The 15,694-nt window shown below is 39.1% G+C and overlaps 1 protein-coding gene across 1 annotated transcript in view; it reads right to left on the bottom strand.

Moving 5' to 3' along the window:
• The window catches only part of lama4 (laminin, alpha 4), a 48,643-nt gene that overhangs the window by 28,309 nt on the left and 4,640 nt on the right, over positions 1-15,694 (bottom strand). Inside the window, exons 2-13 of the mRNA XM_088905411.1 lie at positions 11,202-11,303; positions 10,935-11,062; positions 9,979-10,059; positions 9,408-9,622; positions 8,636-8,736; positions 7,704-7,884; positions 6,592-6,678; positions 5,729-5,880; positions 5,314-5,424; positions 4,037-4,148; positions 3,464-3,628; positions 1,909-2,102 (exon numbers count right to left, since the gene is read on the bottom strand). Coding sequence (XP_088761537.1) covers positions 1,909-2,102; positions 3,464-3,628; positions 4,037-4,148; positions 5,314-5,424; positions 5,729-5,880; positions 6,592-6,678; positions 7,704-7,884; positions 8,636-8,736; positions 9,408-9,622; positions 9,979-10,059; positions 10,935-11,062; positions 11,202-11,303 — 1,629 coding nt within the window. The remainder of the gene's footprint in view (positions 1-1,908; positions 2,103-3,463; positions 3,629-4,036; positions 4,149-5,313; positions 5,425-5,728; positions 5,881-6,591; positions 6,679-7,703; positions 7,885-8,635; positions 8,737-9,407; positions 9,623-9,978; positions 10,060-10,934; positions 11,063-11,201; positions 11,304-15,694) is intronic.

The raw sequence follows: 15,694 nt of genomic DNA, 5'->3' as shown, positions 1-15,694 counted from the left end.
AGTTAAGTTCCTAATTATGGAGATTTAAAAACTACTGAAATTTGGCATAGCCTATAGATAAAAGACCCAGCAGTCCAACTGTCAGTTAATAAAGATGTAACAGCCAACACAGAAATCCCAAAAGTGCCTTCAAATGCAGGATAAAGGATGGGAAGGAGGGGAGCATTTTATTGTTCTGAGCAATGAAGTAAAATATATACTGAAAATAAGGTTTAGCTTGTAATTGTTTAATTGTCAGAAAGGAATATTTGAAGACTTATTTTCTAACTAAATGCCAGTGTCTTACTGTATGTAAATTAAATAAATGCTTAGTTTAGAAACTAACACTTTCGGGAGCAGCAGCAGCTCCTGAGCTTCACTCAGTCCACACCTTTCACTGCCTGCTGGTGACTGTCAGCTTTTAACCTGCTTGTAAATAAAAGCTTCGCGGTTTTGTGGAAAGTGCTGACGAGTATGATTTGCACTTCACAATCCTTTTGGAGAAGTCTGTGATAATGTATTCTGAGTCACAAAGTATGGAGGTAAATATACACAGAAAGAGGGAAGAATTTTTTTTTAATGAAATGCTAAAGACTGAATAATGCTGGAAAACATGCTGCATGATTTTTCCCATGGTGGAGCTGAAGGGAGATTCTTGCTATTTTGCCTGGTTGGGCTGAGCTAGAGATGAGAGGAATGACACTAAGCGCTCCTGCATCACAGCCCCCGTTGTCCGTCTGTGGGCAATTTTGCCCAACTCCCAAACCCACGCTGCCTGTATTTGACAAGCCACCTTAAATTCTCCTTTTCCCTTGTAGGCCTGCCTAGCCCAGCACTGTGCCTCGTGCTTCTGGAATAGGCTGAGGCCTCCTAACGGGGAATCGTGTGCGGAGCATTATTGTTTCTTACTGCTGCTGGAGACATGACATAATCCGCACAAGAATGGGGTGTGGTTTCTGAACTGAGAGACTCTTGTGATTGAATAGACACTTGCCTTCATTGACACAGGCTTGGAGGAGAGTAGGCACGGGTGTAGGTCAGACATGAGAAGTACTGTATGCTGAATAGATGTCTGTTAGTTGCAGAGTGTGTCATATTTAAGTGCATTAAATCAGATTTAGGCTGCAGTGTGCAGAATGTAAATGTGTTGATTGCTTAGGAGGCAACTCTAAGATGATCAGATGAGGTGAATCGTTAACAAAATCCATATGCAAAGTGTGTATCCATCAATATTCTTACACCTCTACAAACCGGCAGCTGGCATTGGCTGCCAGAAGTGCTGGGACATCCTAAAGTCTCAGACGTACTGTTATGGAGTTAACGGAGTTATGGGAGGAGACTGAGGAGATGTGTTGGATAGTAGCTTTTTTGAAAAACCTGTTAAAAAACTATTTTACTTCCACTGATCTAGAAAAGAGAAACATGTTCATGTGGGAAAACGCTTTCCCTGTGGAAGGATATTATTTAATATATTGGTTGAGCTGGATGGAAGAAACACAGCCCATTTCGTTGCTTAAACAAATGTGGTACATATGCTCAGCATTTCCTGAAAGGAATCTGATGTTCTTATTGCTTTACTGTATATGTACATAAAGCGAGCACTGACTGTCTCTGGCCTTCGTTACTTCACACTGCGGCAGAAACGGAAAGCCCTGTATGAGACATCTTCACTGTCAGGGGATCACTCAGCACAATGAAACCTAATTTTAAAAAGTTCCACATCAGTACATCTCTGTGTACTTTGACCTTCACATGACCGTTGAGTTTCCAGCCTTAAATATTGCAAATGAGCTCTTTACGAAAACTCTTTCTTAGAATGCTGCATTGATTAGACTGTGATGAGAAACTGATATGCTCATTGTTCTCACTCGGGAACTAGCCTTGCAGTGCGCTTGTCTTTGGGCTTGGGCCGCTGTGCATTAATGTTACCTCATTCCTCTGGAATTTGACAAGATTGTCTTTGTTCTTCTCCACAGTGTTGTGGGTGGTTCTCACGGCCTCCCCGAGAAATTCCCTCGAGTCAGACAGCTTGCGGCTGAAGTCTGAGATCTGGTTTCGTATGGGTGAAATCTGTCCCACAGTGCTGTTTAGCCTCTTCCCTAGTTGGAGGACCTTCCTGCGAACTAAAAAGACCAGTATTCACTCTGCATCAGTTTGTGTAATGTTTGAGACATAGTATAAAACCCCTGTGACTCATGATCATAGGACAACACATACAGTAGGTCAATACAGAAGGCCAACAAATAAATAATAATTTTAGAATATGTTTAGATCAGGACTTAATAATGCAGGATTGTTTTCAGATAAAGAAAAACATATTTTATAGAAGAGCAGCCCAGGTTCTCCTGAAATAGACAAATAACAGATGAATCAGGAGAGAAAATACAACTGCACTTTATCATTATGCATTGCAAAATCTATAAAGTCTTGAGACACAGTGATCAATTGCATCAGGAGAGCAAAAGCAATTGAAATAAAGCCAGAATGCTTCTTTAGTATTCCCTTTACTCTGGTAAGGGTAAGATGGTAAACCATCCAGATTGAGAAAATAAAATTGCATTTGGATTGTGAAATGAGTTGTAGGGTACTATTACAGGTACATTACATTGAACAAAAGCTCACATTAATAATCACACGATGACCAAACTACACCGCTCTGATGTGTGCCTTGTTTCTTTTATACAGTATATTGAAAAATACATATATGTTAGGTTTTACATGGTGTACAGTTTAATACTGCATATACAGTGATATACTGAATATGAAATAATATACTGTATTAAAACATTTAGAATAATTATCTCCCTATAGCATTCACAACTGTGAGCAGGGATGAAGTAGTGATTACAGCTCTTATCTCCTTACAGCAGGATACTGGAGTCAAATCCCAAGTAGGGAGAACTATAGCCATAATATTAAGGATATTTTACTCAAATTGCTCCAGCAACCCCCCTGTATTAATGTGGCTCAGTCTTGGACTGTATAAAAGATGTAATTGTGAAGCCCGCAAGTCACTTAGCATAATATTATCGGAAAATGATTGAAAAATTAGATATTTATACAGGTATGTCTGTAGATATTATTGCCCGGTGTACTGTAATTGACTTCCTCAGCAGGCATCTTGAATTAAGAAGCTATGTAATTAGGAAGGTTACCTATTCGAAATGAACAGTCTGGGGCTCCCCTAGTGATAAATGGGAGCCTAGCAGTTGGTTAACATAGTACTGCTTAACCTAGAGAGTAAACCTGCAATGCACACTAATTTACCTTCGCACAGCTTTTTTCAATGTTAAATGAATTTACAGACACAAACAAATCTTCCAGTATGCTCTCAATAGTATCTTGCCTTATGTGTGTATCGTGATTAATATTGCTTGATTAATATCATGACTTAGGTGTATCCCTTCACACCTAACACAAATATTTTTATTAAAATGCAATGATTGTACTGTATACCAAACCACAGAAGGCTAATCTCACTCACGTTCCTGGGCTTTGATAGCTTCCTCTTCTGCGGTAGGTTCTTGTGAGGAGAAATCTATTTTTTTCATTTTGTCCACCATATACTCAGACTCTGAGATCCTCTGGGAGATTTCCTCCAGAGTCAGGTCGTGCACCACACTGTAGAAAGCCCAGTCGCTTATAATATCTGTGAAAGGCAAAGCAAATGTGAAACAAGAAAATGAGTACAGAAAATCTCTCAACAAGAGGAAGTTGTAGATGAGAAGGAGGACTGAAAAAAAGAAGATAAAAAGGTAAGGAAAAGGAGAGAAGAGTCTGAGTCCACCTCCATTTTCCAAACTTCTCATACTGTATGCTGCATCTGAAGCACTTTCAGTTAACATTACCTTGGAGTATTTAACGGCACGCTAGTAAAACACAGAAATCTGGGTCAATCCGGACACAATGTTGGTAATATACTTCTAATACCGTGACATGCACATTGACAAAGAATATGCAGATTATGTAAAATAAATGAAAAAATGATGCATGGTAATGTTGTTTTATTTATGGTTTAGAAGAAAGGTTTTTATGCTGAAGCAAAAGCAGATGTTACCTTGAATTTGGCTTCCAAGTGAGAACAGTTCCCTTTTCAGCTGATCAGCATGTAGATAAATGTCTCTGGTTTCCTGGTCCACTTTCTCGCCCTGGAACACTGCTGAACTCTCCTAGTGAACAGCAACCTTTTGTTTCAGTGCCATTTCTTCAATATAAAGGCCCAGTAAACCTCCATCATAATGGAGCCGAAGGACTGTTTTTCATATTTATTTCTGATATACTGTAGTTAGGTATGACAGAATTAGATTTTTATGTTTTGGCCACAAAGATGAAAAAATGTCACCATCTACTATGTAAACAATTAACTGCTGATTTTCATGTTTAGTTCTGAATTCAGTTTTTAACATTCTTTTAATTAAAAGACATCTATCTTCTTTTAAATAACATCAGACGCTTATTTTCACTGTAAAAGGTTTTGTAGTTTAAACATGTTAAACATTAAGCAAAAACAATTATTACCACTGTAATAGAGCTGCATATTGTATGGTTGGAATTATCTAAGAGATCATTATACATAATTGTTTCAAGAAAGTAAATTGTATTGAACTCCCTGTCTTGCTTTTGTGTTCTATGTATTGTATTCAGTGTGTCAAGTGGCTGGGGCGGTGGTTTAGTTGTTACTTCTATGCTGGTCTAGATAATCACTTATTTTGTGACACTTCGAAGATCACAGATTCTGCCACTCTTTTGCAACAAAATATTAATAGGCTGTTAATGATCCCCCCCACCCCCTTCTGCGATCAAAACAATTGCTTCCTCCCTCTCTTGTTTCTGTAGTTTCCCATTTGTTTCATTTTAATGCTGTTGATCTAACAGATTTGGTAACTAAAATGAGACCTGCTACCTGTGTCCTGGACTGGTTTCCTATACCTATACCTTTACTCAAAGCTAGTTTCTCAGCTCTTTGTCCATTTCTTACTAACCTCACCAGTAAGCTCCTGGGATCTCATCTTGCATCTGATGAGTTCTATCAAACTTTAAAACAATGTTTTGACAAAGGCATGACTGATATGCACAGTATCACTGCTATTCATTTAACTCCAAATGAATTTGATGCAGTTGAATTAAATTAGTAAATCTGATGATTTGTGATGCCCAGCGATTTAAAATGCATCCTGTCAGACCCACCTGTAGATACAGTGATTCATTTAGTCTGGAATGAGCAGGTATAAACTTTATAATTAACTTTAGAACTAAAATTATAATATGCAGGATAAGAATTTTGACAATACTGTGATATCTAATAATTGCCAAGTCATGATGGTGGAGGCATACCTTTTCTCCTAGCTTCTCCAGGTCTGTCTGGACAACGAGCGCAGCATCCTTCACAACTGCTGTTTGAGTTTTGATAATGTCCGATTGATTTCTCCACTTCCGAAACTGACTCTGTTTTCAGCAAAAAAAGCAAAAGATTTGTTAGTCACTCATCCTTTAAGATAATATTTGAACAATTATTGCTTCTATGTATAATATTAGGATTAGATATCTGCATTGATCTGACTCTGGCTTCCTAGCTATCTTGCTTGCTATCCACTCGTTCATTAAAATGAACTCCACTTAAACAACTTAAAATTCTTTGTAGCTATCAAATAGATAGAATATTCTGTGGATTCATTAGTACTGATAATTTCAAATTTAATTGTTACCGAATGGGCAGATATCTTGTAAAAAGATGGTTGCTGTGGAGTACCTGCAGGAGCAGGATTGTGGCATTGATTTGACTCAGATGACTGTTGGCCACTGCTCCAGTAGAGATGTTTATGATGTTTGCTTTGACTTCCTGCAACGTCTTGTTTGATGACAGGATGTCATCGATTAAATACCAGATGCATTCATCGCAGCCTGTCGAAAATAAGAGATCATGTCCATTATCATTCCAACATCAAAACAGCTCTTGGAAATAAGTCCTTGTTTTCCAGGCAAAATATTTGACGCCAAACCAAACCAACTCATAGAACTGTGTGGTTTTGTGTGATCACTGATAACAAGTGTGGAAATTAATAGCATGTTTGAACAATGTTGTATATAATGGTCGGACCCCACAGAGACAGGCTTTCTTATCGCTGTTAGTTTAGGGTGAAATCAGTGATGAGTTGTGAATGTGCTGTTTTTTAAACATTGTATTAATTTGTGTTGTAATAGTCTGCTTCCTCTCTTGAGATATAAATATATAAAAGATTTATCAACACAGCACCTCAAGTCATTTCTGTTTGACAGGCCTTTAATTAATTTGGATACATGCCAAAGAAAACGTGCAGGACCTCAGTGTATTGTTCATCTTATTCCTGCTTTTCTCATACTTCAGTGCAATTTAAATGTCAAAAACAGGGCCTCTGGTTGTTTATGGAAGCTATCCAGGTCCCACTGCCTTTTGAAAGAAGTGCTTTAAACGCCTTAATTACAGGAGCCTTTTCATACATATAAGAGGTAGAGAATTTTAGATGTGATGAGTTTTGATGTGATGGTTATTATCTTTCTTTTGGAAGATCTTCAATGCCGTGTTGCCCTGGAATACTCAACTAAAAGGCTTTCTTCTATATTCAGGCAACTTACTGATGTTGCAGACCTTTGGGGGTACAGAGGGCTCCGGGAGGCACTCCCCAGTCCGGCTGTCACACGGTCCTCCATCACAGTCACACTCTGGACACAGCACAGCGACACATAGTTAGGGATAATGCTCATTTTGAAAAAAAATCAGCACTGGAATTAATAGAGCAAAGCTTCTTAAAATAGCACCACATGCAAAAAGGTGTTGAAGTCTGCCATTTCATAGTTGAGTTGGGATCAATGTAATATTATCAGAGTTCTTACCTTTATTATGAACAGTATAATATCATATACCCATACTGAGTATTCCCTGTGAGATAAGTTGTATGAACATATATGTTTCTATGAGAAATATAATGTGTAATATTCACAACAGAATTATACTGTAAGTGTTTCCAAGTAGTCTGACAGTGATCTCCGAGGAGGATGCCCTCCCTATGTGTAATTATCACTGGATGTTGGATCAGGAATGGGGTATTCAATCATGCATTTTTCACTTCAGTTCTTATTTAACACAGTTAAATACTTATTTAAAACAGTGGACAGCAGTGAAAAGCGGTTACAGAATGCTCCAACGTATTGAACAACGTATACAGTACTTTTGTCCAACTGAGCAATCTTGCTTTTATAAAATATACCAATTTTTTAATGTTTAATGATTAACATGCTGTAATACACAGTTTAAAATTAAAAGCCTAAAGAGTATAGAACTTAAATTCTTAATTGGATAAAGATTGTCCCTCAGCAGTGATCGGGATTCAAAACCGGGTGTTTTCTGGTGACAGCTCAAAAGCTGTACATGAGAGATTTATTAGCTCCACCTGGCGGTTTTACAGGGTGATTCTGGATACTATTACATAATCTAATTTGCAGTAAAATGCGGTAGGATGTGATATGACGCATTATGATGTGACACGCCCACCGCGTTGTACTGCAGTGTACCTCTCTCGTTTTGAATGGCTGCATCTGTATCGCTCAAATGACTTGGAATTGAAGATGGGTCATTTGTTCTGTATTTGTTCCATTTTGCCAAGGACGTTTAACGAAAGTCAGTGTCGGGAGTCTTTCGTGCTAATTATGTTCAGAAGAAAAGCTGTCGATTAGCACATTTCACTTACTCTGGCAGCCTGAAGGCCCGTACTTCCAGTAGCCACTGCTGCAGTGTTCACAGTACTGTCCAGTGGCACCAGGCTGGCATTCACAAGCCTTAGTCAGCGGATTACAGGCGCGCCGGACAGAGGCCGAAGCACACTCACACTTCCTGCATCCCAGGCAGCTCGTGAATCCAGAGTAGCCAGCCTACGCAGGAAAAAAAATTAAATAAGAAATAAAGTGGAGAAATAGGATTTTTTTACGGGTGTGTGTGCGCGCGCCTATGTAAGCGCTGCACTGTTGTTTTCAATGACTTTTTATTAATATAAAACATTGTTGCTCATTTAATTAATCCCACGATGTACACAAAGTAAGGGTCCTCTACAAGAAAAAAAGTGTAACACAGCAGTAATGTATGGAAGGTTCTGTTAGTAATTACAGTATATAGGAAAGTCTACACTGGATATAGGGGATCTGCACTGTGTTTTAGTATGCATTCTAGATGTACGGTGTCCTATACTGTATAACTGTACTAAACTTCCAGATGTAGGTTATCTATACATATAAGGTTTCCAAAAGCAAAATGCATATTTTTATAACTTTCCAATTTTGTTTTCCCTAAGTAACTAGTGAAATATTCAAGAATAACACAAATTTACATCTTTGTTCAGGTGGGGTATTATATTCTCTAAAATGAAAAACATCTTTAAAAAACTGATAAATAATCCCTTGTGTAGTATTTTCTTATTAAATATTGTACTAAATACAATATTTAATATTTCTTAAATATTAAATGTTGTATTATTAGCTCTAGCAGTGGTATAATTCACACCAGTATTATAAATTCTTGAAAATCAGGCTGAATGTCATCCTTCCCTATTTCTGTTTTTAGCAAGGTTTATTACTGATAAATGTCTCGGGTTAATTATTATAAAGGTCAAGTGTGTTTTTTTTTTACCTCACATCTGTCACATAATGGTCCTGTAACTCCTGGCTTACAATGACACCTTCCTGTCCTGTCATCACAAGACTGTGTGCCACACTTATTACAGGGACATTCTGCAGATAAGAGAAATACATACAAGGCTAATCAGCCTGTGACACATTTACCTCTGCGTTGTGTTAGTTAAGGAAATTCTGATTAATTCTGCACATATTAATCAGGATAATGACAATACAAACCACCATGTTTGTAATGCAGAGGCAGGTTGCAATCCAAGACAGGGCAATGGATTGAACTCAGATTACTGGTACTGTAGGTAGCTTCATGGTTGCATTATAGTTAATAAAGAATATGTAGTACATCTGCCATTTTCTGTTAAGCTTCAGTAAATCTTGGAAGATCTCTAAGGTCATGATGAGGCTTGGATAATACTGACAAATGCATGAAGGTTGAAGTTAAAAATAAATTAGATTTTTGTCATCTTTCAGACACCACTAGCCTTTACATTTGCAATATGAATAAGACACTTCATCCCCACCCCCTCCTTGTTAAATCTACATTGATCAACATGTCAATTTCTAGGGAAAATGAGGAAAATCTTAGGTCTGACGATCAGAGAAGATTGGAGAGATGATTGAGCACAGCTGTTTTTCTCCTTTTCTCCATTTTTTTACATGACCGACCTCACTCTCAGATGACTAGAGGCAGAATTAGATAGCATTTAAAAAAAAAGTTTAGGGAACGTTTCAGAATCTTAAATATAGGTGTGTTCAATGTCGATATCCACCTCTGCAATTTTTAGCACTGATGGCATCTCCGAAGAACCCTGGAGCGCATCGCTCGCAGTTGACGCCGGCTGTATTGCGCCAGCAGTTCTGGCAGTGGCCGGTCACATTGTGGCAGTCGCTGAATATGAGGTTCGGATCCGTGTTGCCGTTGCAGTCACATTTCTTACAGGTGTCGCCAACTCGTAAGGGGTTTCCATAGTAACCCGGAGCACATCTGTCGATTAGAGCGCAAGTCGTGATCATATTTTACTTTTACTACTGTACCCTTTACTAAACATATGACTTTTACTGCAATATATTGAAGTTTTGTACTCCTTGTAAAGACAAGCAGTACTGATTGTACCGTATTTGAAAAACCGTAAGTTCACCGTTAACCAAAGAAAAATGTAAGAGCAATTAATAATAATAATAATAATAATAATAATAATAATAATAATAATTGAAAAGGTTATAAGGAATGAGCTATTGAACATTCTGCATTACTGGTATAATAGTGAGATATTCCGCTGCCTTTTGATTAACGCAATACCATATTGCCCTGGGGCACGTACTTCACTCCAAGACACTGACCGTTCGCAGATGGGGCCTGCGTAGCCCTCCTGGCACATACAGCGCTCTGTTTTCCCCCGCTTTTCACAGGACACTGCAAAACTGGCAGAGGGCGAGATGTGGAAAAAAGCGTTAGACACTTTCCAGTCAAGGTACAAAGAATCGTCACTTAGAACTGCTGCCGATTTGCAGAGTTCCCCTGAGGAAATGTTCTTTGTAGCAGGCGAAGAGACGTGAACTATGCAGATTTGTTACGCTGATCAACATTTGAAATCGATAGTGTTGATCAACAGGGGCTCCTCTGTGGATGTAAAAGGCTGGTAACATATGTGATCACCTCTGGAAGCAGTACATCTGCCACTCGTGCCATGTACCCAATTGCGGATGCTTTTTGTGTGGGAGTGTGTCCTATCGCTCTAGTAGTGGCTGGAAAAGCGTGTGTCTGCTCACTGGCCTCTGAACCCTAGATGGAAGGAAGCTCAGATCGGGAAAATCCATGACGTAAATATGATCATCTCACAGGAAAACGGACGTGGTCATGTCAGGATGGGCCCACAGGACTCGATTGGTGTACTGCTTTGCAGTCAGGGTGTCGTTGCTTACTGGAAATGGAGTTTTGCAGTGACTAGACACTGGCAAGATGAACACACCCTCCATCCTCCATCAAGACCTCTCCATCCGTCTTGACAAATTGTCAGAACTGTAAATACTGTAAATGGCGGATCATATTTGACTGCAACAATTTTGCCTATGTTCTCTTGAAACGTGGGATAGTTTTGTTTCTTTCTTGATTTTCTTCTGCAAGGTCCCTTCATGGTGTTTTTGAAGGCTTCTAACATTTTGGCCAATGATTGGGATCAAGGTAGCGAAAGAAAACAAATTTCGATCCAGAATCTGCCATTTTTCCTCTTAATTTGAAATTGCTGCCATTAAAACCTGTAGGTGAATGATAGTACTGTACAGTATATTCGACTTACTTGTTTGAAATGAGTGGAAGGGGACAGGCACAAGGCCTACAAATATGGTCTCCCCCTTCTGTGATTTCGACAGTGAATCCATCATTGCACTCTTCACAAAAATCCCCTCTAGTGTTGTTCTGGCAGTCCTGTAACAGGAGGCATAAACATTCACCTTTTTCTGCTAGGATGTGCTTTATACAGTATATTGAAGTGTAATTTACTGTATATGGTTAACTGACAGCAGAGCACCTACTACTAATATCAAAGAAGCAGCATAGAACTTACAATACAAATCCCTGTTATGTCTTCACAGTTGATGGAGTGTCCTTTGCAGTTACAAGGCAAGCACTTGCTTAATTTGCTGAGGAAATATCCTTTCCCACAAACCTAGAAATAAAGAAAGGAATGACAGATTTTTAAAATACACAAACACAAGAAAACCCCAAAGCATTGGACTTGGTGACTGCATGTGTTGTCAATGAAGTTTGAAATAATCTAATCATTTCATATTTTCACATTGCTTATTCATATTAGAACAGCATTTCTATTGTCATTTTCCTAACACAGTATGCTTCTGTGACTTGTGAAATATATCATCTCACACCCTCAAGGCTCAAAAGAAGGAAAAGGGTATTTTTTTGTTCCCTTCTTCCTTGCTGACCTCCTGCGTTCATCAGAAAAGAATGTCTAAATTATGCTCACTAGGATCTGATGTTGCCCAGGTGCTGAGAAATTGCCAGGCTTGAAACATTCCATACCAAAGCTTTTAATGAGAGGCAGTAATAAAGGAGCTAATTACAGTATATAACAAAATAGCCCGTGCACCTGGGAGTGCTTAATGAAAGTATTCATAGCTCAGCTTCCGACGGGAAAACATTGACAATCTTCAAAATATTCAAAGTGCACTGCAAAGCATGACAATGAATTAGTTGTTATTTGTTATCTGAAATATCAAGAAGCTAATAAAATGCATCTTTAGTTTTCATTTTAATGAAAATGCAGTTACTTGTGTTTTGAAATTGCTGTTCCCTTTCTGCTAAGTAATCATACTGTACAACAATACTGTACAGCAATACTTATCATCCGTTCATTAATTTTTTTTCTTTTGAGTGGGAGTAGTACTGAACTGCTGATCAGTATGACCTGTTTATTGTGCTTTAGTTACCTTATGATATTATAAACCTAAAAAAAGCCCGGTTTCTGGAAGAACACTGTGTTCTTTGGCTTTTGCTGCAATTGAGTTTTTAATCACAAGCTAATGTATTTCAGTTTTCTATTTGGAGCATGTTTGTAAATTTGCTTTCAGCTCTTAAAAGGTCAAAGGGGATCATTTATAATTGGTATTATAAATTATCTGGACTACTCTCAATCAGGTGTGTTGCCTAAAACTGGACCTCTTCAGAAGGAACATATGCTCATTGTGTGAACAGCATCCCCAACTGTGTCTCTCCACCAGCAATTAATAAACTAGTTACATTGAAGTCTATACAAACAATCAGATTATGTCCTTAATTAGCACTGTAAATTAAGAGCTCACCTTGAATGGAAACTATCAGATTGTTACTCCAGGGCCAGAGTTGGGAGCTACCGGCTTGTACCATAAATGTTCTACTAGGGATTGTGATGATCCATCAAAAATATTGATTTTTATGCTCTCAACCTTTGAGTCATTGAGTCTGATGCATGAGTCATATTGCCGTCACTCTTGTTTTGTTTCTAATCACATTTTGTATTTACTCAATACAATAAGATAGGATATAAAAATAAAAACTACCCCACATAACTCCTGCTCACCCATTCAATTCAGTGCTACGTATTCATGTCTCTGCCCATTTTCACAAGCTATTGTTATATACTGTACAGTGTATTCTTTGGAACCCTTTCTGTCTCCCACAGTACCGTTGCAGATATGATTAAGGTCTTGTTTACATACTTTAAGCAAACAAATCTAGACTTTCCTTCGTTAATATTGCCCTCCTAGTTTTAAATAGGCACCAGGTTGTCAGGTTTCAGGTCATCTGTTATGCGGTGGAAAAATGAGAATGCAGCAGTCTGGGTCACACCAAAGATCTTTCAGCACATGCGTGACAATATTCGCGTTCTAAATTGTTAGCAGATTGCATTTGCAGAATGGGAGGTTTCCTCATCTGCAAAGGGACAAACAGAGGTTCATTCTATATGGAAAAGGTCAGCAAAATTCACTCCCTTTCTCCTCTCCTTTACCCACTCGGGGGGCACTCCTCTGCTGTATTTTACCATTTCTTTTTCATTTTCATTGGGGAATTAATCTTTACTTGTTCCTTCCCAGGAACAGTCCCCCCTTCTAACAGACCATTTTGCTTTCCTTTTCACAGATAGGTTGGCTGATTGCACAAGTAATATTGTTCCTTGAGGTCACAAGGAACAATACAGAGCTCAGGACATGTGAATGAAAAACTCTGGTGTTCAACATTCAGTATGTAAATTGAGTTAAAATTGTTCAAATAAGTCGACTAACCATCCATATAGTCTATCCGTGAACATGCATTTGTCCTGAATGACCTGCTGAGCAAACAGAGGATGGACCCTGTGTGGTACCTTAGGTGGTCAGTAGACAAGAAGGTAGCTTCCAGAGTAAATGAGGGTTAGGCAAGAGACATGGTCAAAGGCAAGTTCCAAGTTTGTAATAAGAAAAGTGAGAACGGTTCAAAAACAAAGGCAAGGTAGGCACTCCAAAGAACAACCAATACCAGGCAAAGAGCAGAGGCCTCTGGAGGGTTTAAGTATTGCGTGAGGAGGAAGGTGCGCTGATTGAAGGAGTGTCGTGGTTGGCTGATTGGCAGGAGCGGTGTCGTTCAGCAGAAGTGCTCAGGGCTGGAGTGTGATTAACGCGAGTGCGCTTCCGTGTGAGAATGTGGTGGGATGAGGGCGTGACAGTATTTAATTACTGCATGAACAGCAGAGGACCTGACCACTCCACTCTTGAGTAATGGAAACAACCTGACTGCTATTGGCATTATTGAAGGCATCCTGTCTGTGAGAGAGAAAGTGCCCACAGAATGAAGTATTGTGCTTCATTAAAAGCAGACTAGTGCACAAAAAACCAGGAGACACACCCTGGAAAGCAGATGGTCAATGTGCATGGCCAGGGCAGCCCGTCACCCAGAACAATCTGCAGAACTATTCTCAGACTCTAATCACTACAGTATGGCAAATTCAATAACTTGAAGAAATAACTTGTGTGCTGTTTGCTATTTGCTTTAGAAGGATTTTCTTGTTCAGATGCCATACAGTGGTAACACTGACACCTAAGAAATGAAATGCCTGTATTTTATTATTGGAGAACATCTGATCCAGCAGTGGGGTAATGGAGAGTGATAATGTACTGTATTCAGGAATCTCCTTTAACAAAAACTATTCTGTGCACCCCTACTGCTCAGCAATACACTGAAGCTCAGGAGCCTCTGAACCAACAACCAACACATTTCTTATTCTTGTAAACCAATCTAGAACTTTCATCTTTTTCAGTAGGATAATGCAAGACCACACATGGCTAGCATTACAGAACTTTGAAATATTGCCTTGGCCAGCCTTTTCTCTTGATTTGAGTCAGACAGATCTATGGGAGCAGCTCAAGAATGCCAGCAACTGCAAACAGCCATGACCAGACAAACCGATAGCTGACTCTTCAGCTGCACAGGTAGAACAGTGGAATATCCCACAGTAGGCAGATCAGGTCTGTGCATCAGCGCTGCCAGTATTAAGTTAATGCTTCAGCAGCTCATAGTCAGTAATAACCATTCAATGTTTTCATTTTCACATTGACATTGCAATAGTCCTGGTGTGGGGTCATGTAAGTAAAAACACTGACAGACCAGGCGGTGTACAACAGACACCAAGCAGCCATGGAGAACAGTGCTCTTTAATTTGCATTGAGCAGGAAAATGTTCAAAAACGTAAACAAAAATGTACTGTAGGCTCTTAGAGCTACTAATTAGTCTTCTTTAGTCCCTGTGGATAGCTGCGTCAGCATACATAGGCTGCAAAGGAACAGGTAAAGGTTAATTCCATGCTGAAAAGAAAGGAGACACAACATTATGTGTTTCTTAATCCCTAGCTAACAGTAACAGGACAGCTAAGCTACCTACTGGATTCCTTCAAAAACTTCAGAATTCAAAACTCACAAGATGTTGATCAATCATTCACTCCCTCTGGTGTAACTCGCATAACAGAGGACCGGTCCTTCGTCTTCTAACAACAGATGGCGACTGACACTGGAAGCCTTTGCTTCCTGCTTTATAAATCGTCATCCGACCATTTGTGTCTGTGTGTGCCCCACAACGGACAAGCATCCCGATTCATGCACAGGCATTTATCCTGCCTTGCTTTCTGGCTTAGCACATGGATGCATACATACTGTGCATTTCGTCATATACTATACTGCACTTAAACACAAAATAAAATACACACTAAATAATAAAAATAATAACAAAATCTCTTGGGTGTTTTCCTTTCCTGATTTCAGTACAGGTCACTCACAAATATCAGTGACAAAGAGACAGATAAACAGCCGAAGTTGCCACATGTGAGGAAAAGCATAGTGAGACTGAATTGTAAAACGGGGCCCTTGTGGAGACCGCATTACACTTACTGTACTCCACACTATTCATCCATGAAGGGAACCTGCCACACTCCTTATTCTATACATACTGTACTGTATGTGAGGTGATCTCTCCTTCCCTTGAACATTTTATCATGGAGCCCATGGGAGTTTCTTATGTAAAAGTAAAATTCAAGAC

The sequence above is a fragment of the Atractosteus spatula genome, chromosome 2 (assembly GCF_055471065.1).
Source record: "Atractosteus spatula isolate fAtrSpa1 chromosome 2, fAtrSpa1.hap1, whole genome shotgun sequence".
NCBI classification, from domain to species: Eukaryota; Metazoa; Chordata; class Actinopteri; order Semionotiformes; family Lepisosteidae; genus Atractosteus; species Atractosteus spatula.
This window is presented reverse-complemented; position numbering and strand designations above follow the sequence as displayed.